Source organism: Agelaius phoeniceus, chromosome 16, assembly GCF_051311805.1.
Source record: "Agelaius phoeniceus isolate bAgePho1 chromosome 16, bAgePho1.hap1, whole genome shotgun sequence".
In the NCBI taxonomy this organism is placed as follows: Eukaryota; Metazoa; Chordata; class Aves; order Passeriformes; family Icteridae; genus Agelaius; species Agelaius phoeniceus.
This window is the reverse complement of record NC_135280.1, coordinates 14,677,485-14,699,685: the sequence shown is the minus strand read 5'-3', so window position 1 is coordinate 14,699,685 and position 22,201 is coordinate 14,677,485. Positions and strand designations below refer to the sequence as shown.

The 22,201-nt window shown below is 54.6% G+C and overlaps 1 protein-coding gene across 1 annotated transcript in view; it reads right to left on the bottom strand.

Moving 5' to 3' along the window:
• Positions 1-3,679: 3,679 nt before the first annotated feature.
• DNAAF8 (dynein axonemal assembly factor 8) overlaps positions 3,680-22,201 on the bottom strand; it is a 103,517-nt gene continuing 84,995 nt past the window's right edge. Inside the window, exons 27-32 of the mRNA XM_077186946.1 lie at positions 21,616-21,710; positions 20,603-20,723; positions 17,701-17,918; positions 15,257-15,342; positions 10,359-10,428; positions 3,680-6,029 (exon numbers count right to left, since the gene is read on the bottom strand). Of these exons, the coding sequence (XP_077043061.1) occupies positions 5,952-6,029; positions 10,359-10,428; positions 15,257-15,342; positions 17,701-17,918; positions 20,603-20,723; positions 21,616-21,710 (668 nt within the window). The 3' untranslated portion in view covers positions 3,680-5,951. The remainder of the gene's footprint in view (positions 6,030-10,358; positions 10,429-15,256; positions 15,343-17,700; positions 17,919-20,602; positions 20,724-21,615; positions 21,711-22,201) is intronic.

Sequence of the window (22,201 nt, the reverse complement as noted above, 5' to 3'; positions counted from 1 at the left end):
TCACCTGGTCCCACCCTGCTCCAGCAGGGTCCCTCAGAGCATGTTGGTCAGGATTGTGGACAGATGGCTCTGGAATCTCTCCAGGGAAGGAGCCTCAAGGGCCCCTCTGGGCAGTGCTTGGTCACTGGAAGTTCCTCCTCATGTTGATGGTTCATGGGAATGGTCAGAGCTTGGCCTCACTGATCTTGGAGGTCTCTTCCATCCCTAATGATTCCATGTCCAAATAGAACTCCTGGGATCAGTTCCTGCCCATGCCTGGGCCCTGCCCCTCCCTGCACCCATGGACACCCAGGGACACCCAGGGACACCGAGGGCTGAGGGTCCCTCTCAGCTGGGGCTCCTTTCCAGGCTGAGCAGCCCCAGCTCCCTCAGCCTTTCCTCACAAGGAGATGCTCCAGGCCCTCACCACTGTCTTGGGCAAACCAGTCACAAACAGGCCCATTGGAGCCACCTGGGGGTCTTGGTGATCTTGCTGGACACGTTTTCATCTTCAGAATCATCTCTGAAAGCTCACAAAGATGTCAGGAGGCTCCTGAGGGCCAGGAAATGGCCAACATCCCACAGGTGTGCAAGGAGGAGACTCCAGGGGTCAGAGCCATTGGGTCACCTGGCAGAGCAGCCAAGCACAGCCTCAGGACAGGGCTCAGCAAAGCCCCAGGTGAGGCTTAAACATCCCCACAGGGATGGATGGATGGATGGATGGATGAGGGATGGATGGATGGATGGATGGATGGATGGATGGATGGATGGATGGATGGATGATGGATGGATGGACAGGGATGGATGGATGATGGATGGATGGATGGATGGATGGATGGATGGATGGATGGATGGATGGATGGATGGATGATGGATGGATGGATGGATGGATGGAGGGATGGATGGATGATGGATGGATGGATGGATGGATGGACAGGGATGGATGGATGATGGATGAATGGATGATGGATGGATGGACAGGGATGGATGGATGATGGATATGATGGATGGATGATGGATGGATGGATGGATGGACAGGGATGGATGGATGGATGGATGGATGGATGGATGATGGATGGATGGATGGATGGATATATGGATGATGGATGGATGGAGACAGACCCTACAGTCCCTCAGCTGAGCTCCCCGGGAGTTTTTGTAGGCCCAGCAGCCCCAGTTGACCCCACACTGTGTGAAATGTCCTGGCAGAGTTTCTGCCTTGGTTTACTGATCAAAGTGGTCACTTTTGGGGACAGGCAGTGCTGGTGCTGCTGGGCCATGGCCGTGGCCATGCCAGGAGGGCCCAGACAAGGCCTTGCCAGCCCTGGTCCCCCGTGTGACCCAGTGAGAGCCTGCAGGGAGCTCCTGTGCCTGTTCTGGCTGAGCATCCCCCGTTCCCTGGGTTCATTCCCTGTGGGTGACTCATCCCAGCCCCTTTATCACACAAAGAGCCCTTTGTGCTCCTCCAGCCCTGCCAGGGGGAGTGCCAGGGACCAATTAATCACCAGCTCCTGCTGCCAGGGGCCTGGAGATGGTGCCCTGGGAAGGGGGAGATCAGGGACTGGGGAAGGGCCACTGCCTGCCCTGTGGGACAGAACTGGGACTGGAGCCCAGGGAGAGAGTGGTAAGGCAAGGAGCAGCCACCCCCTGTGATACCCCAGCCATGGAAGGGGAGCTGGGGGACCTTAAAGATCACCCAAACCCCTGCCATGGCAGGGACACCTCCCACTGTCCCAGGCTGCTCCAAGCCCTGCCCAGCCTGGCCTTGGGCACTGCCAGGGATCCAGGGGCAGCCCCAGCTGCTCTGGGCACCCTGTGCCAGGGCCTGCCCACCCTCACAGGGAACAATTCCTAATTCCCAAGATCCCATCCATCCCTGCCCTCTGGCACTGGGAGCCATTCCCTGTGTCCTGTCCCTCCATGCCTTGTCCCCAGTCCCTCTCCAGCTCTCCTGGAGCCCCTTTAGGCCCTGGCAGGGACTCTGAGCCCTCCCTGGGGATCAGCAGTGGCTCTTGGCCAATAGAGGTGCTTTTGGCTCTGTCAGCCAGAGCAAGGCAGATATTTGTGGGCATGGGAGGTGCCTGGCACAGGATGATCGAGTCTGGTGAGTGTGGATGATGCAAGGACAGCTGCAGCAGGTCCATCAACTCCTCCTGCTTCCATGGACCTCAGGAGATGAAACCCAAGTGCCCAATTTCGAGTTTGCTGGGAGGGCAGCACATCCTGCTGCCTGTGCAGTCATTCCCAGGCTTGGTGGCTCTGGGACATTCCCAGGGCTCAGCAGGCTCATGTGCACAGGGCTGAAGCAGAACCCCACTCTTTTTTGGGGTGAAAAGGGTCAGTCTGGCCAGGCTGAGGGTGCTGAGCAGCCCATGTGGCTGCAGAGGGTCAGCACCCAGCACCTGCACATCCCTGGGGACACCAATCCTTCCTGGGAGGGACAAAGGGCTCACCTGAGAGCTCCCAGTGTGTGAATGAGCACAATGTGCCTACCCAGGGCACAGCAGGAGCTGCTCTGCCCCCAACACCCACCCCAAAGGGAGCTGGGGGAATGGGATTTCAGCAGCAGGCACTGTGTTCCCATTCCTGCCACAGCAGGACCCTAAAGAGTTAACAGCAAATGCCACCTCCTGTATTTTATCTCTCCTCCATTGAGGCAGCTCTGACACTGGCAGCAGAACAATGCAAAATTCTGATTAGCTCTGGTTTTCCAGCAAGAGGGGAGGCACAAGAGGGTGGGGATTTAATACTATTCTGCATAATTTTTAATCTAAATTCCATTTCTTTTCTTTTCTTTCTCCAGGAAGCAAACAATCTAGGGGGTTTTGTACTCAATTTCTTGCTTTCATAATCTAAATGAATTGTTTGCAAGTAGGAGCCAGCTGCAAAGCTGGCAATCTCGGATCAAATCTGCCTTTCTCCTAGTTCTTTCAATCATTAATTTGCTCCTCAGCTCTGATTAGCTAATCCTGGCTGCCTCGTGGCAGTTTCCAGGGAAAAAACCGTGCAAGAGCTGCAGCTCCCATGGATGGAGGGATGGATTCCTGGTGGTGCTCCTGGTTGTCACTTCTCCAGAGACAAGTGGGGTATTCTCTAGGAGAAAAGGCTGGCAGGGTTATTTCTGGCATGCTGGCATTTTGGAAATACCAGAGGATGATGCTTCCCCCTGCTCTGTGCAGGGTGTGCGAGTTGGTTACGCTGAGATTAATTAGCTGGGCTTTAAAATAGGAGCCCAAAGCACTGCAGCAGCTCTTTGCTCAGAGGTATCTGGGTGCTGCCCCATTTTTGGGATGCTGCTGCTGTGCCTGGGGGATGTGGCAGAGCTGCCACCTTCATTTCCTAGGGGGGAAACTGAGGCACAGGCGGTGGATGGAGCCCACAGAGCTCGAGCCTCAGCAGGGATGCCTGGAAGGGGATGGGAAATGTTTTGTGCCAGGCCCTGGTTTGTTATTGATCTCAGTGAATTGATCTCAGCTCCAAGGGTGGGCAGGCCCTGGCACAGGGTGGATCCCTGGATCCCTGGCAGTGCCCAAGGCCAGGCTGGGCAGGGCTTGGAGCAGCCTGGGACAGTGGGAGGTGTCCCTGCCATGGCTGGTGGGGGATGGGATGGGCTTTAAGATCCTTTCACACCCAAACCATTCATAATTCTCTGATTTTATTAATTAATTTCATGAATGAATGAAATAATTGGCCTCAGCTCCTGGGAGTGCTGCTGCCAAGCCCAGGTGGGCTGGGGGTGTCCCAGTGGATGTCACCTGCCCAGGCTCACTGCTGGCACTCACCAGAGCATCCCCTCACAATGTCCAGCTCCAGTCCCACGGGTGTGAGGGCCCAGTGACAGGGACAGGGCTCTGTGACCCCTGTGGCACCAGGCTGCAGGGTCAGGGCTGCTGCTGCCCCCTCCTCACGTGCAGCTCCACAGGGCTGCTCCCTCAGCTGCTCTCTTTATTCCATTCCTTTTCCAGATAAATTCCCCGAGTGCTGGGGGTGGATCCTTTTAATTTCCATTTGTTTCAAAGCCGTGCAGGGCTCACAAGCATGACAGAAATGTGCCTGGAGTGCAGGAAATGGCCTACTTAGCTGCAGGAGCAGAGCAGGCTCCTCCAGCAGGATGACTCCAAGGACCTCATCCTCCCCAGGGACAGGGCAGCTGCCTCTCCCCTCTCCAGTCCTGTCTGGAGATGTTTGGTCCCATCACAGAGCCCAAAGAGCCCATCCAGGCAGAACAGGGCTGGGGAGCAGAGGATGGGAGAAACTTCCAGGGTTGGACAGGGCTTGGGGCAGCCTGGGACAGTGGAAGGTGTCCCTGCCCACAGCAGGGGTGGGATGGGATGAGTTTTAAGGTTTCCTCCAACACACACCAGGCTGGGTTTCTGTGATTGTGACACTGAAATGCTGTGTGAGGTCAGGCCAGGTCACTGTGTCCCCTCACACCTGTGACAGTCTCTGCTGGTGTTCCAGGATTAGACAAGGGCAGGGCTGTGTTAGGACTGGTACCTGCTGAGGAAGCAGAGCTTGCAGGGCCCCACCTCTGACAGCTCTGGGACTCACTGGGTGCTTCTGCCTCCTCTGCAAAGGGACAGATGTCAGAGGTGTCACAGCTGGGAGGGAGGAGGGCTCAGCCCAGGCTCACCCCAGCACCCAGAGCTGGGTTGGCCACACTGCTCTGCCCTCCCCCCTGGGACACTCACAGGGACTGTCCCTGCCACCTCTGCCATGGCTGGAGCCAGAGGCATGCACAGAATGACAGAATGTCCTGAGCTGGAAGGCACCCACAAGGATCATGGATCCAGCCCCTGGCCCTGCACAGACCCCCCAACACTCCCACCCTGTGCCTGGGCATTGTCCAAGCACTCCTGGAGCTCTGGCAGCCTCGGGGCTGTGCCCATTCCCTGGGGAGCCTGGGCAGTGCCAGCACCCTCTGGGGATGAACCTTTCCCAAAATCCAGCCTGACCTGCCCTGGCCCAGCTCCAGCCATTCCCTGTCCCTGTCCCAGAGATCAGAGCTGCCCTGGGGAGGAGCTGCAGCCCCCCTGAGCTCTGCCCTCAGTCTCCTTCTCCAGCTGAACAATCCAAGTGCCCTCAGCTGCTCCTCAGACCCTTCCCCATGCCCAGCTCCCTCCTCTGGACACCAACAGCTTTAGATCCTTCTGATAGTGTGGCACCCACAGCTGCCCCAGACCCGAGGTGGGGCCACACCAGGGCAGAGTCTGTGCCTGAGCAGGTGTGAACAGGAGCTTCCTGGGCTGAGGAGTCTTTCCCAAAGGAAAAGGAGCCCAGAGTGTCCCAGGAAGGCTGTGGGTTTGTATTAACAGCAGCTTCCTTTCCTCTGGGCTCCTAGAAAGGCTGACAGGACCAGCAGCTGCTGCAGGAGGAGGAAGAGGAGGCAGGGCCATGTGCCCATGGCAGGGAGCAGGGTGGGGGCTGGCACAGCTCAGGACAGGGCTGCTGGAGCACAGGCAGGTGAGCATTGAGCTGTCCAGCCTTTAATCTCATTGAACAGCTCAGCCTGGTGTTCTGACCCTCCAGGGATGCAGCTTCCCCTCTATTTCCATTCCATTTGCTGGGGTTTGTCTTTGGCTCAGAGCAGCAGCAGCAGCAGCAGCAGCAGCAGAGTCTCTCCATGAAGTCCCTGAGGCCTGGGGGAGGTGGAGTCCCCAGGAGGCACCTGAGAGACACAGAGTGAGCACCTGGCCCTGTGTTTGCCTCCTGAGCTTCTCCCAGCCAGGGGAGAGCTCCCAGCCTTGCTCCAGGCTCACAAGCAGACTGGCTCTGGATGGGAAGCACAGCCCCAGGTCACAGGGGGTTGTTGTGGGGCACTGAGCCTTCCTGCACCCCTCTCATTTCTCTGAGCCATGCTAACACCTCAGACTGTGTTTAATTCCAAACAAACAGTGCTCTTAGAGCTGCTGGTGCCTGTGTGTCCATGTCCACAGTGGCATCCAAGGCTGCCTGGGCTTTGCCTCTCTCTGCTAGCAGTCCTGGGCCTCAATTCGGTGGATGCTCTCTGATGTCAGGGGGTCAAAAAAGCAGCAGAGCAGCTCCTGGGCCTGGGGAGAAACAAGGAAAGGGTTGGAGGAGAGCTGTGAGTTCTGTGAAAGGCAAAGAAACTTTTCTCCAGGGGCAGGTTTCCTGTGCAGAGGCTGTTTGTGGCTGGATTGGTGCCAGCACAGAGTGGCTGTGAGTGTCCCACAGCAGGGGACACTGCTCCTTGTGACGCTCAGGAGTTGTGTTTGCAAGGAACTGAAGAAAAGCAGCAACAAGCAAGGTGCTAAGTGGGAAATCCCCTCCCTCCCTGGCTGCTCTGCCTGTCCTTCCCAAGCCTGGCACAGCTGTTTGTGAGCTGGAGAGGCCAATGGGGGGCCAGGGGCTGGGCCCAGCCTGCAATCCTGGCTGTGCCAATGGGCCCCAAAGCACTGGGGATGCTGTGCTGCCACCCACCCCACACAGCCCTCGGGCCCTCCTGCCTCTCCTCACAGCTTTTGAGTCTCTTTCAGGGGACTGCAGCCCCTCTGCCTGCGGCTCAGGGGCCAGGGGCACACCAGGAGGGGCTGGGAGGTTCTCCCTGTGTTTCAGGGGTCTGCAGGGAAGGGAGGGTGGCTCCAGGCAGAGTGGAGGGATTGCTGCTGCCAGGGGAGGCTGGGCTGTCTCTGAGGGACAGAAAATGTGTCACCACACTGCTCTGATGGTGGCAGGTCAGTGATGTCACCGAGGGACACCCACTCTGTCCCCACAGCCCCACACAGCCACAGTCACTGCTGCAGGTGAGGGGCAGTGTCCAGCCCCAGGACATCCCAGTGCCCAGGCTGAGCACAGCACTCCCTGACCACTCCCTCATCACTGGAGACATCCCAGTTTGGGCATGGACCAGCTGCAGGGACATCTGGGACAGCCCTGAGGAAGGTCACAGCCCCTGATGGTGACACCAACAAACCATGGTCACTCCCAAACGGGAGCTGTGCTGAGTGTGCCTGGCACCTGCAGGGTCACTGGGGGGAACAAGGAATTCCCAAGGCCTGGATTTGTCTGCTCCTCAGGCAGGTGCTTCACCCAGGGCAGCTGGAGGTGCTCCAGGAATGCAGCAGGAGCAGGCACAGATGTCAGCTCTGCACCAGGCCACGTCTGAAAGCTGATTTCTCATCCTGCAGCCTAATCCCAAATCCCACTGGGAGCGAGGATGATATTCCATTTCACTTCCGTGGCTTGACTCCACCAGCAAAGGCTGCAGCTCTGCTCAGACCATGAGGATTTGAAACCCATGTTCATTTAACCCTCCTGAACTTTGCCTGATACCGAGTTGTTGCTCATTAGCTTTGCCCTGCAAAGCCTGGCTGACATTTCACAAACTCATTAGCAGGAGATCAGAGGCTCAAACATCATTCCTGGGGCCATCCTTAGAGGAACAGATTCCCGGGTGGGTTTGCTCCTCAGATCTCCCTGTGATTCCTCAACCTGCCCTGAACTTGGGAGACAAAGGCCCCTTGGAGCTGCTGCTGTGCTGTTTGTGCCCCCAGGGAGATGTGCTGCTGCCCCAGGACTGCATTCCTGCTGGGAACTCCCAGCTCCCTGCTTCCAGAGGGATTAGCCTGCACATCCCAGGCTGCCAGGAGCAGGAAGAAGGGCTGAGCATATTTGCTTTTTCTCCTCCCTAGCACAAAAAGCCCTCTAAGCCTCTCCCTGATAGGCTCGTTCCCCAGCGCCGGCAGGCAGCAGGGATTGTGTGTCAGGCACGGAGATGTAATGTCCTTTCAAAGCAAATCAGGAGACAGCCTGCACTGGCTGGCCTGTCACATTCCTTGGCAACAGCCTGGCACCCTGGCAGCAGCCAGGGCTGGGCTGGCAGAGCCCTGCAGAGCCGTGCCCCGGGCACTGCAGTGCTGGGATCTGCTTGGGAAAGGGCTGGGAACTCAGGAATCCGCTTGGGAAAGGGCTGGGAGCTCAGGGATCTGCTTGGGAAAGGGCTGGGAGCTCAGGGATCTGCTTGGGAAAGGGCTGGGAACTCAGGAATCCTCTTGGGAAAGGGCTGGGAGCTCAGGGATCTGCTCAGGAAAGGGCTGGGAACTCAGGAATCCGCTTGGGAAAGGGCTGGGAGCTCAGGGATCTGGTTAGGAAAGGGCTGGGAGCTCAGGGATCCTCTTGGGAAAGGGCTGGGAGCTCAGGGATCCGCTTGGGAAAGGGCTGGGAGTTCAGGGATCCACTTGGGAAAGGGCTGGGAGCTCAGGGATCCACTTGGGAAAGGGCTGGGAACTCAGGGATCCGCTTGGGAAAGGGCTGGGAGCTCAGCTCAGGGATCCTCTGTGCCCTCTGGAAAGGGCTGGGAGCTCAGGGATCCGCTTGGGAAAGGGCTGGGGACTCAGGGATCCACTTGGGAAAGGGCTGGGAGCTCAGGGATCCACTTGGGAAAGGGCTGGGAACTCAGGGATCTGCTCAGGAAAGGGCTGGGAGCTCAGCTCAGGGATCCTCTGCACCCTCGGGAAAGAGAATTCAGCTCAGGGACCCACTGTGCCCTTGGGAAAGGGCTGGGAGCTCAGCTCAGGGATCTGCTGTGCCCTCATGAGAGGGAACCCAGCTCAGGGATCCACTTGAGAAAGGGCTGGAAACCCAGCTCAGGAATCATCTGTGCCCTTGGGAAAGGGAACTGAGCTCAGGGATCTGCTTGGGAAAGGGCTGGGAACTCAGGGATCTGCTCAGGAAAGGGGTGGGAGCTCAGCTCAGGGATCATCTGTGCCCTTGGGACAGGGCTGGGAACTGAGCTCAGGGACCTGCTGTGCCCTTTGGAAAGGGAACTCAGCTCAGGGATCCTCTGTGCCCTTTGGAAAGGGCTAGGAGCTCAGGGATCCGCTTGGGACAGGGCTGGGAACTCAGGGATCCACTTGGGAAAGGGCTGGGAGCTTAGGGATCTGCTGTGCCCTCATGAGAGGGAACCCAGCTCAGGGATCCACTTGGGACAGGGCTGGGAGCTCAGGGATCCACTTGGGACAGGGCTGGGAACTGAGCTCAGGGATCCTCTGTGCCCTTTGGAAAGGGCTGGGAGCTCAGGGATCTGCTTGGGACAGGGCTGGGAGCTCAGCTCAGGAATCATCTGTGCCCTCAGGAAAGGGAACCCAGCTCAGGGACCCGCTGTGCCCTCAGGAAAGGGCTGGGAACCCAGCTCAGCCTCTGGGGCACTCGGGGTGGTTCTGTGGCATTAAAAGCAGGAATGCACACTGTTAAAAGCAGGAATGCACACTTCAAAGAGGGCCTGGTGTCTTTTAAGGCTCAGTCCTTAGAGCACTGGTGCTTGAAGGCAGCAGCTCTGATGTGTTAGATGAGGTTACAAACACATCTCACTCTCCTGCTGGGCTTTTACTGGGGAAGAAAAGGGATCCAGAGGAGAGGTTTGTCCACTTGCTATCGGTTCTCACTCTCCACGAGTCTTTTATCACAGAACCACAGAATGGTTTGGGCTGGAAGGGACCTTAAAGCTCATGCCCACCCCCCTGGCATGGGCAGGGACAGCTCCACCAGGACTTCCCATCTCCTGATCCCAACTCCTCAGGCTCTGCCTCCTCTCTCCAAACCTCTCATTTGTTTTGAGCTAAATTTTGATGATTACAGCCTGAATTTTGAATGCATTTATGCAGTTTATTCCCATTAGCTGCCCACATGTCTGGAGCTCAGTGTTTCCTTTCTTGGGCTGAATTACTGAGAAAATATTCAGCTAGACCATCCCTGGAATGGCTAATGGCTTCACTCCTCCTCTTCCACTTTGGATTTGGGCTTCTGAAATGCAACTTTCAGAACACAGGACTTGTGCCAGCTTGGCCATAGGGCTGAATGAACATTTCTTGTCACTATTTTTGACAAATATCACAGACACTTGAAATTCTGCCCTGGGAGGGTGGGCAGGCCCTGGCACAGGGTGCCCAGAGCAGCTGGGGCTGCCCTGGATCCCTGGCAGTGCCCAAGGCCAGGCTGGGCAGGGCTGGGAGCAGCCTGGGACAGTGGGAGGTGTCCCTGCCATGGCAGGGGTGGCACTGGATGGGCTTTAAGGTCCTTTCCAACCCAAACCATTCCACAATTCTGTGGTATTTTTCCCAGTGTTGATTTTTCACAAAAAGTAACAGAATTGCTGTGGAAAATATAGAACCTTTATCAATATCTCCAAATGTTTTGATTCAAAGCTGTGTCACCACTGTAATGTGGGAGACAGTTTGACAGGATTTTGGTCCCACCTTCCCCATGTTCTGGGCTCTCAGCCTAAGCCAAGGCTTGGGGCTGTCACCACCTCTGACTCACAAAAGTTATCATTTTCTTTGAAATTTCAACCAGTATTAACAAGTTTCCTACATCACAGGAGCACAAAGAACACATATCCATACACAAACTTCTCTACTTGCCTGATTCTCATTTTGGGGATAAAGGAGATGCTCTGCAGTGTCCAGGGCTGACTGGTTCTGCCAGCAGGCACTGGGGGCAAAGAGAAAGGGAAGCAGGGTTAGTTTGCCATGTCAGCTGGGAGGGAGGGAGCTGACCCAGCCCTGGGGAGATCTGAGCTCTGTGCCAGCAGCTCCAGCCACAGGCATCTGCTGCTGCTCCTCTTTACACAGCTAAATCCTGGCTTTTACAAAGCTTTGTGTAAATGGCTTTGCACTATTTAAATACAAACCTTCAAACAAACTTTAAATACAAACTGGACAAGCCACATCCAGTTGCATCAGGGTGGTTCTGGGGCAGTGGGAAATGCACATAAATCACATAAAAGCTCTGGGCAAGGGGCTTTTTCTGCACTGAGCTAATACAGGGAGCCTGCAGTGATTATGTGACAGAGTTGGAAAGCAATTTGTAGTGAACCATAAGGTCCTGGCTAGAACTTAAACTGTAGTTTAATACCTGTTCCTACTTGGTATTCCCACATTGCTCACACACTACAGTTTCTTTATTCAGAATATTGCAAAAGTAGAAAAAATACTTAAGTCCTGTTTCTCCTTATGTTCACTCCCCAGGTGAAGAAACAATTCTCAATGTTTTCTATTTCTATGCTTTCAAAATACAAACATGGTAAAAACACTTCTATGTCTAAGGAGTTTCACCTTTGCTCCAATTTCTGCATCCTTTTTTGACAGGATTTCCCTTACTTAGATAGCCAAAGACTTTTTAGTGCATAAGAAAAAGCATTGTAAGGTTGTTGGTTCATTTTTAAAGTGTTTTCTGGGGGTTTCCCCCCAGTGCCAAGGGGAGCAGGCACTGCCTCACCAGTCCTGGTTCTGCTCTGGCCCTCCTCAAGCCACACATGACCTGACCTCCAAAGGCATTCCAGAGAAATGGGAAGGCAAGGTACCAAGCTCAGAAGTGCCTTTTAAAGGGACTCTGTGCACACTCGGAGCCTCAGGCTTGAAAATTCCCCCGAGGGTTTGGAAGCCCCTCCCTGCTCCCTCCCCCACAGCCAGGTATTGTGCTTGGCAACAGTTTTCCCTTCCTTCCCTGGTTTTCAACAGCTCTGAGATTTTACACCCCATGTGTTCATTTTTTTCTTTTTTTCTTTTTTTTTTTTTTAATTTCTACATCTTCCCCTCCAAAGCTCCCCGGGATGAGTTTCCTATAGGGATAACATCGCTCCCTGCTAGCAGCAATTAGCACTTGGTAAGAATGTTTCATCAGAGAGAAAAACATCCAGCTATGTTCCTCAGCTCTTGGCTTCTGCTCTGATTGCATTCCCTCGTTTCAAGGCTGCAAGGCACAAAGCCTGGCCTAAACTCTAATATTTTCCTGCTGCAGCTTGGTGTTGGGGGTGCTTTAGCCAAACCCTGCCTACTGAGCTGAGTTAACCAGGTGAGCTGCTAAGTCTGTGCACAACACAGGTCCTGACAATCTTAAAGTGCTTTTTAAATGCTTAAACCATAGAGGAGTAATCACTGTGGAACCAGCATCACCTCTTAAGGCAGCTAAATCTGGTTTGTCATGCATAAAAAGCAGAGCATGCCTTCCTTCCAGGAGTTGCTTTGAATCTATTGCTGTAAATTCTTGCCTCTGCCACCCTGCAGCCAGGAAATGTGGCTGTGAAAACAAGTTATGACAGGGAAAATTCAGATGCTTTATCCTGAGCCATCCAGGCAGCCAGATGCTGCCAGAACAAGAGAGGTGAGTCCCACATGGTTTTCCCTTGCCTGTGGATAGGACGGGGTCACTCCCCTCCCTGGGGTCCCCACTGCTCCCTCACCTGTTCCAAACACCCCCTGTGCCCTGTGAGCTGCTCTTGGCACATTCCCAGATTCCAGCCAAGTGCCAGGCTGCTTTTGTGCCCACAGCTGCATTGTTCTGTCCCTTTTTCCGTGCCCAGTGGGTTTTGGTGCAGAAATGATGCCCTGGATGTCCAGGGAGCAGCCAGAGTGGGCCCTGCTGCTGAGCAAACACAGCAAGGAGGGTTTGGGGCTGCCTCCAAACCCCCCAGGTCTGAATGTCTGTCATTGACAGGAAAGCTATACCAGGCTCAGGACTAGAGCAGCTTCACTGGCAGAGCCCACATTGTTCCTCTCAGGACCTGATTCCTCTTTATCCCAGCCCATCTCTGACATCACAGATGGGAACGTCCCTCCCTCCCTGTGGCACAAAGCCAGAGAAATGTGGCTCAGCTGGGACTCAAGGGCTGGAAAATCTGGAAAATAATCCCTTCACCGCGGTGAGGCTCCAGCAGGGCAGGTATTGCAGTCCTGGGTCCTGGCAGAGATAAATATCCAGTGATTTATCCGGGACACAAAGGGCTGATGGAGCTGTGAGAGTAATTAACCTCTGGTGTTATTTAAATTGAAGATGTCTTGGCATGAAGTGTCCTTGGGAGGCACCAGTGAAGTCAGGCTCATTTTAAAAAGTTCGACAGCTTGACAGACAGAAAGGGTGTGAGCTCCTGATCTCCCTGAGGATCAGAGCGCTCCCTCCTCCCACCCTCGGCACACCTTGCTGCCTCTCCCTTCCACAGGCGTTTTCCATCATGAGGGCAAAAATGTTGGGGGGTTTTGTCTTTGGTTTTTTGGGGCTTTTTTTTGTTGTTGTTGTTTTTTTGGGGGTTTTGGTTTGGGTTTGTTTTTTTTTTGTTTTTTTGTAGAGCTGGTTTGAAAAGTCTCTATGATCACTGGTTCTGGCGCTGGGGGGAGAGACAGAGTGGATCCTGCTCTTTGGGGCTGGATCCTGCTGTTTGGGGGTAAGATCATTTGAGAGGGAATCCTGCTGTTTGGGGGTAGATCCATTCATTTCAGAGTGGATCCTTCTCTTTGGGGCTAGACCCTGTTGTTTGGGGCTCGATCCTTCTCTCTGGGGCTGGATCCTGCTGTTTGGGGGTAGATCCATTCATTTGGGAGTGGATCCTGCTGTTTGAGGGTAGATCTATTCATTTGAGAGGGAATCCTGCTGTTTGTGGGTAGATCTATTCATTTGAGAGGGAATCCTGCTGTTTGTGGGTAGATCCATTCATTTGGGACTGGATCCTGCTGTTTAGGGGTAGACTCTGCTGCTTGGGGCAGATCCTGCCCTTTGGAAGTGCCTCCTGACCCCCATCAGTCACACACAGGTGTTCTGGAGCTCAGCACAGAGGTTCATCCTTTGTGCAGAGCAGGAGGGGGCTGAAGGTGCAGACATTGGCACAATTCCTGTTCAGCCCCTGGGGGCTCTGGAAGCCAGGAGGAGCCACAGGAGGTGTCTCTGGAGGGGCTGCCTTGGGACTGGCCCCTGGAACCCCAGCCAGCCTGGAGGACAGGGGAGTGCTGGGCTGTTAAGCAGCACCCATGACTGCGGTGCTGGGGAAAATAGAGATATTGGGATCTGGAGTGACTCTCCCAGAGCTGCCTCCAGCAGTGACCTCCAGGGTTCCCAAAAGTTCACTTTTTTCCATTGTAAAGCAGAGAAAGCTGGGAGAAATCTCACCACAAAGGCCTTGGCTGACTGGCTGTTTGTCTCCCCTAGCACAGAGGAAGGTTTGGGATGTGGCTCCCAAGGGTGTGATTTTAAATCAATGGAAATCAAAATGGTGCCAGTAGCTTAAAAACATTTTTGAAAAGTTACCAATGGAATCTGTTCCAACCATCCCTCCCAGGTGTGGCCCTGGGAACATTTCTGCAGAGTGAGAACTCTGAGGTGCAGCCACATGGATGTTCAGCTTTGATCCCTTGGAGCCTGCAAACCCCAGCATTCCTGAACCCGCTGGCAGCACTTTCTGGAGGGCACAGCCCAAGTCAGGATGGGGTTTTTGGCGTGGCTGCTGGGCTGCTCCACATGGGATGTGGCACAGCCCTGACTCCTGGTGCCTGTGCCAGAGGAGCCATGTGTGAGCTGCACATGCCAGTGCCAAATACCAGCCCCTCTGGGGAACACAGGGTTAATTGCCCTGCTAATCACTCTGTTTCACTAATCAGTCCCTGCAGAGGGGTTCTGTTTGTTTTTCCAGGCTTATACATCCTCTACCCAGCATTTCTGGTGATTTATTTAAGAGGCTAATTTTTGATTTTGCTTTCTGGTGTTTATTTTAAGGTTTGGTTTTCTGTTTGTTTTGGTTTTTTTTTTCTTTTCCTTCACAGCAAACATAAAATCTGCTAAGATATTTCTCCTAGGAATTTTATTGATTCAGCAGGTCTATTCCCAATGTGAGTGCTAATTTCAGAGAATTCCCTGTATTCATGGAACCATGCTGCTGAGCCTTATGGACACTGCAGGTCCTTAACAAAGGAAACAACTCGATTTTTAAAGGTCCTGAGTAGAGGACACATGACTTGGAAACTGGGGGACACTCTCAGGTATTGGGCCACTCATGACAAGAGACATTGGGGGGCATGTCCAGGGGAGGGAACAGAGCTGGGGAGGGGCTGAGGGAGCTGGAAAGGGGCTCAGCCTGGAGAGAAGGAGGCTCAGGGGGGACCTTGTGGCTCTGCACAGCTCCTGACAGGAGGGGACAGCCGGGTAAGGGTTGGGCTCTGCTCCAGGGAACAGGGAGAAGAGGAGAGGGAACGGCCTCAGGCTGTGCCAGGGGAGGTTTAGGTTGGATATTGGGGAAATTCCTTCATGGGAAGGTGGTCAGGCACTGGCACAGCTGCCCAGGGCAGTGGTGGGGTCATCACCCCTGGAAGAGTTCAAATGTGTGGATGTGGCACTTGAGGGCCTGGATTAATGGTGAATGTGCTGGTTCCTGGCTGGACTTCATCTTTCCCATCCTTAACAATTCCATGACCAGTGACTGACCCAGAACAGGCTGCCCTTGAGTGAGAAGCACAGAAGAGAGGTGCCCCCCCTCAGGGCAGCAGCTCCTCCTTACCTGTCCAGCAGGGAGCCCAGGGAGGTGACAGAGCTGTCCCACTGTGCTGCCAGCACCAGGCAGAACCCATCCTTCAGCAGGGAGCACTGCAAGAGAGGGAGGAACAGAGCTCTGGTGCTGCTCTGCACCTGAACAAGTCTCTAAGTGTGGCTGATGGGTGAGGAACAGGAGCCACTGATCCCCCCAGGCAGAGGCAGTGCCATGTCTGAGACACCCCCAGGCAGAGGCAGTGCCATGTCTGAGGTGTCTGTGATCCCCTCAGGCAGAGGCAGTGCCATGTCTGAGGTGTCAGTGACACCCCCTGAGGCAGAGGCAGTGCCATGTCTGAGGTGTCTGTGACCCCCCCAGGCAGAGGCAGTGCCATGTCTGAGGTGTCTCTGACCCCCAGGCAGAGGCAGTGCCATGTCTGAGGTGTCTGTGATCCCCTGAGGCAGAGGCAGTGCCATGTCTGTGATCCCCAGGCAGAGGCAGTGCCATGTCTGAGGTGTCTGTGACCCCCAGGCAGAGGCAGTGCCATGTCTGAGGTGTCTGTGATCCCCTGAGGCAGAGGCAGTGCCATGTCTGAGGTGTCTGTGACACCCCCTGAGGCAGAGGCAGTGCCATGTCTGAGGTGTCTGTGACCCCCAGGCAGAGGCAGTGCCATGTCTGAGGTGTCTGTGATCCCCTGAGGCAGAGGCAGTGCCATGTCTGAGGTGTCTGTGACCCCCAGGCAGAGGCAGTGCCATGTCTGAGACACCCCCAGGCAGAGGCAGTGCCATGTCTGGCTGCCCCCCAGCCCTCTGAGTGAAAACCAACCTGGGTGTGTTATCACTCCCTACCTCTGCTGGAAGCAGGAGCACCAAGACAGGTAAATATTGAGATATTTTAGCAGAAACACTCATTACATGAAGCAGCCCATCTCCCTCCTAGAGAGGGAGAGCAAAGGCTGTGACATTGACCTTTGGCTCAGCAGTGCCAGATCCTTCTGGAAACACCCCAGCTTGCCCAGGGCCATTCATCTCTGGCAGGAGGAGGGAGGGATGGCTCTGCTCCCCCAGTGCTGGTGTGTCCTTCCTAGAGAGCTGTGCACATTCCCTGTGCAGGGGGATGGATCCTCAGGGGACTCAGGGCACAGGCAAGCAGTGCTTGCACTAATTGGCTGCTAGATGTAATTGCTGTTCCATACAGATGTACTTCAAAGGGATGCTGTCAGTTTTTAAAAGCACAACCTGAAAAGATCTTACATGCTCCTATTACAGATAACACCCAAGACTTAGAACTGAGAGCTGGAAGCCCAAATGTTTGTGTTTTGTGAAGGGGCTGCTGTTGGTCTGAGAGCCCTTGGGTGATTGCCACTGTCATTACTGTCCCCCCTTGCTTACTCTGTGCCGCTGACAGCACTTTCCTGCACATTCCCAGCTCTGCCCAGGCAAGGTTCCTGACTGGGTGGGCCTCTCCTACACCAACAGTCTGGGCCTGGTTTTCTGTTGTGTGGAGCAATGTCAGCTCAGCCCAGCAGCCCATCCTGTGCCCAAACCCCAGGGCTGCACCTGCTGAGAATGGCCTGGGCTGGAAGGGACTTCAAAGCCCACCTTGTCCACCCCCTGCCATGGCAGGGACACCTCCCACTGTCCCAGGCTGCTCCCAGCCCTGCCCAGCCTGGCCTTGGGCACTGCCAGGGATCCAGGGGCAGCCCCAGCTGCTCTGGGCACCCTGGGCCAGGGCCTGCCCACCCTCACAGGGAACAATTCCTAATTCCCAATATCCCATCCAGCCCTGCCCTCTGGCAGTGGGAGCCATTCCCTGTGTCCTGTCCCTCCAGGCCTTTGTAAATTGTCTCTCCATCTTTCTTGTAGCTCCTTCACTCACTGGAAGGCCACAGTTAGGTCACCCCAAAGCCTTTTCTTCTCCAGGTGAACAATCCCAAATCCCTCAGCCTTTCCTCCCAGCAGAGCTGCTCCATCCCTCTGATCATCCTGGTGCCTCCCCTGCACTGGCTCCAGCAGCTCCAGCTCCTTTCTGTGCTGGGAGCCCCAGAGCTGGAGGCAACACTGCAGGTGGGAAAACCTCAGGCTCCAGGGCACAGCCCAAGAAGAAGAAGGGATTTTTGGTATTGTAGAGGAGGATTAATGGGGTGTGATTAGAGAGGGAAATAGAAACTGTATTTCTATGGAGAAACAAGAGAGGAGACAGCAGCAGAGCACACAGAACAGGGTGATGGCTGACTGGAATGAAACATTCAATGAATGAGGGGTGGATGGGCCATTCCCATGAGGGTTCCCAGGAATGCAGGACCCTCAGGAAGTGCCCCCAGTGCCCACATCACTCACCAGAGGTGCCAGGGCTCAGAGGCAGTGCTGCAATAGTGCCACCAAAGCCTCAGGGCAGCACATCACAGCAAGGCACCATTACAAGGCTTCTCTTTAGTGCCAAGGAAGCAAAGCCCAGCTCCAGCTGTTCCATACCTTTGCTGCAACGCTGCCCTTGGCCCTGCTGAGCATCTGGGAGATGCAGAGAGCCTGGGCTGAGTCCAGCACAGCCAGACGAGCTGCAGTCACCACGAAGCCTCTGCCCAGGAGCTCCTCCAGCAGCGCCACGTACGGGGGCGGCTCCGAGCCCCGCAGGATCAGCCCGGGCAGCACCAGGCACGTGCTGTGCCACAGCTGCTCCAGCAGGGCCTGGCCTGCTGGGAAAACAGCACAACGTTGGTGGGGCTCTGCCCCCAGCACCTCCGAGCCCTCTCAGTGCCTCTGCCCTGGCACAGACGTGTCCGTGGCAGTCGGGGGCACTGCGGCATTGGGATGGCCTGGGAGGTGCCCGGGGATGAGGTGGGGATGAGCCCTGGGAGAAGCACTGGGATGAGCACTGGGAGGAGCACTGGGATGTCCTGGGAGATGTCCTGGGATGAGCCCAGGGATGTGCCCAGAGAGGTTCCTGGGGATGAGCCCTGGGATATCCTGGGATTTGCCCAGGGACGTGCCCTGGGCTGTCCCTGGATGTCCTGGGATGTGCCCAGGATGTGTCCTAGGATGTGCCTGGGGAAGTCCTGGGATGTACCCTGGGACGTACCCTGGGACGTCCTGGGATGTCCCTGGATGTCCTAGGATGTGCCCAGGATGTGTCCTAGGATGTACCTGGGGAAGTCCTGGGATGTACCCTGGGATGTCCCTGGATGTCCTGGGATGTGCCCTGGGATGAGCCCAGGGAGCTGCCTAGGAAGGTGCCTGGGATGAGCCTGGGGATGTGCTCTGAGATGTCTCTGGGAGGTGCTGGGGGATGTGCCTGTGGAAATCCAGGGATGAGCCCTGGGAGGTGCCCTGGGATGTGCCCAGGGATGTGCTGGGGGATGAGCACTGGGATGTCCTGGGGTATGCCCGGGGATGTGCCCTGGGAGGTGCCCTGGGATGTGCTGGGGGATGAGCACTGGGATGTCCTGGGGTATGCCCGGGGATGTGCCCTGGGAGGTGCCCTGGGATGAGCCTGGGGATGTGCTGGGGGATGAGCACTGGGATGTCCTGGGGTATGCCCGGGGATGTGCCCTGGGAGGTGCCCTGGGATGCCCAGAGCTGCTGCACGCCTCTGTGTCCCTGTCTGGAGATCACAAGACAGCAGGAGTGACCCCATTTCAGGAGTCAGACAAGGACAACTGCTGGTTTGCTACAGGAGCTCCTCTTCCATTTCCATTTTTGCCAAGCAGAGAAAGCTGCTAATCCAGCTGCTTTTATAATCCCAAATGTAATTCTGCTCAGCATACGTGAGGCTTAATGTATTTCATATTTTCCTCCTGATAAATCTGTCTGTCCATTAGGCAGTAGCTTGGTGATAATTATTTGCTGGAAGGAGCTTTCCTTGTGTGCAAGAGCTTCCTCTAGTGTCCAAGATGAGCCCAGAACGTGAGTGATGTGTCTGCTTTGCTGGAGGCACTTATGAGACCGTGCCTGACAGTTCAGAGATCACGTGGACTTGCTTTTCCAGGGCAGTAACTCTTTGAAATACATTTTCTGAGACACAAACACATCAGAGCTGTACACAGCTTTCCTTTTTACTCTGCTTAGGCATCTTCAAAGCTGAGATATCCTCGTGTAGCAGGAAATTAGGGGCATGTATTTTGAGATTAGCTCCTGACACTGAGCTGTGCAAAGCCTGCAGAATACCTGTGCTTTCTCCACAACAAGCTGGTTTATTATTTTATTTTGTTTTATGTAATCTCTTCTACAAATCAAGTGATCTGATCACAGCAAACCTGCACTAAGATGATGGGGAAAACACCCTCCTCAAATACCTTGGGACAGATCATCCTTCAGAGATTCCTTGCACAAAAGTGACTTGGTGCTCACCCCAGGAGCAGAGGACTTGATTTACCACCCCCCCTTGCACTTCTGCACCTGCTGGTATGTGACCAATGCCCCCCAAAGTCCTGGCTCAGGCAGGGCTGGGCTGTGATCCTGTCACTTTTTTACCCTGCTCCTCTCCCATCCATAGCAATCCTGAGGTTCCACTGCTGGGATTAAGGACTGCAGTGATCAGGTGTAGCCAGCAACATTTTCTGAGCTGCCCACATCAGTCCTGAAGTTAAAGGAATGGGAATAATTGTTCTAAACAATTCTGTTCCCCAGGGACCAGCACAGGGATGCTTTCACCTGGTCCCTGCTTGTTTATAAAGGCTTGGGATCAATCCACAACATGCCAAGGTGGGAGCACCCCCTCGTGCAGAGCCCTGCAGCACAGCTGTGTTTACACATGTCCATCAAGTCAAATCAGCAGGAAAGGCCCTGAGGAGCTGCTGCATCCCAGGAAGTGTCAGCCTGGCTGAGGCTCCAGCTCCCAATCAAAGCCAGCCTGGCCATAGCTGGGAGTCATCTGGAGCTGCCAGCTGCTCAGCAGCACTGGGAGCTGAATGAGAGCTCAGCTCAGCTCAGGAGAGGCCTCTGACCACGCTGCCAGCAGCACTCCCTGCACCAACTGATATTTATCTACTCTCAGCACAGCACAGCTCACCCTGTCCAGCCCTGCAGCCTCTCCAGGGCAGGCTCTGGATGGACACAAAGCACCAGGGCTGTGCTGAGACACCTGGCAGGGCTCAGAGAGGAACAAGTGCTGCTCTGACTCCAGCTGTGCTGTCAGTGCTTGTTCTGCTGCTGCTGTGAAGGTCAGCCCTCGTGGACAGCTCTGTCTGTAAAGCCCTGAAGTGCTGGCAGGTGAACAGTTAAAGGCTGGACTCCCCTGGAGCTGTTCTCTGCAGCTCAGAGCTGTCTCTGCCTTCTGAAAGCACATCAATACCCAATCTTGCTGCCACCAGATGGTTTGTCTTGCTGTTCAATAAATCAATAGCAGCCCCAATCTATAAGAGGAGTTACATTTCCTTACCAGGACTGCCTGGCTGCTCAGAGCCCAGGACACTGGGATGTTTCCCTGGCTCATGGGTGAGGATCTTGTGCTGCTTCCTGATTCCCAGGCTGAGGATAGGGTCGTGTTTCAGGTTATGGATCTGCAGGAGGGAAGGCAGGCAGGGAGGGAGAAGCAAATCATGTGAACACATTACCTAATGAGGAGGGATAACACTCCTCAAGTATTGATTCAGGCAAGCTGTGAAGCTTTTGTTGTTGTGGTGTACTTCTGTAATTGCCAGCCTAGAAAACACCTGCTTGTCTGGAGATACAAGAACATTTTGCATGCATTCTTCTTTTTAATTGAGGTTTAATTCAGTGCAGCATCTCATCATCCTTTTCAAGGTCCCAAATCCAGCCATCATTTTAAAGTCTCCACTCCCAGGTTTTCAAGGCCAGGAGCTCAAACAGAGCCTGGGAGTGTCTGCCAGCTTTCCCCAGTGCCACACTGGGGTGCAGCAGCTCCCTCTGTCCCTGAATGAACTGGCACAGGCAGGATGCCCTGCACTGAGCTGCACACCCACTCCAGGGAGGCCTGTTACACATGTGGCCATTTCCAGAGCTGATCTCCTGGGAGGACGATCTCAGCTGGATCACCTCTGAGCCACAGCAAAGCTCAAACACTTCATCCCTTGGCTGAGCACATCCCAATCATTTTCACATCATCAGCCATCCCATCCCTGAATGATCCAAAGCTGATAAAAACAGCTCCTGGGTCCAGTGTGCTCAGCAGTCAGGGTGAGGCTGCTGTCCCTGTTACAAAGCAGTGTTGATCTGAGCCCTCCCAAATTCACAGCAGAGCTTGCTGAACAAACACATCTGCAGCAGCTCCTCCCCACCGAGGCTGCTGGGCTCAGTGCAGAGGGAGGAACCTCCCCAGGACCAGGAGAGCCTGGCAGCTCAGGAAACACACCCAGAGCTGCATTATCTACAGCATAATAGCAGAGGAGGCAGGGGACAGCAGGATCAGCTCAGGAAGGGGCTCATTCCTACCTCTTGCTCCTGCACTGGCTGACCCTGGGCACAGCACAGCCCTTCTGGGAAAAACAGATTCACATCCTGCACTGCCATTGCATAGGACCTGGAGCCTGAGAGAGAAATACAATGAGAAGATTCTCTCAGGCCATGAATTAAACATTCTCTAGACTCACACTCATCTTTTGGAGAGATTGATGATGTGCAACTCACTGCAGTAATTGCTTTAAAGGCCAGCTGTTCTGTACAGTAATAGCAAACATTTTAAACCATTATATTTAGAATAGTTCCATTGCCTCCTTGGTATTTTGATTCTGTCCTACTATCACTCAACAGCTTCCTCATGTAAACAAGACTCCTTCTATTTCCTAGCAGTGGAGCTGAGGGAATCATATTAAGGAGGCTGTGAAACCTTTCAATTCCAGCTCTAAATCCTGTTGTTCCCTTGCTTCTGGATCACACCAGGCTGCCCTTACTGAAGGGGAAGAGCTCCTGGTTAGTTAAACAAATGTACTTAGTGACAATAATGCAGGTCCCAAATACACTGGCAACTCTGACTGACCAAGGAAATCAGAATTAGCACAAGGCACTGCTGGTGGAACAA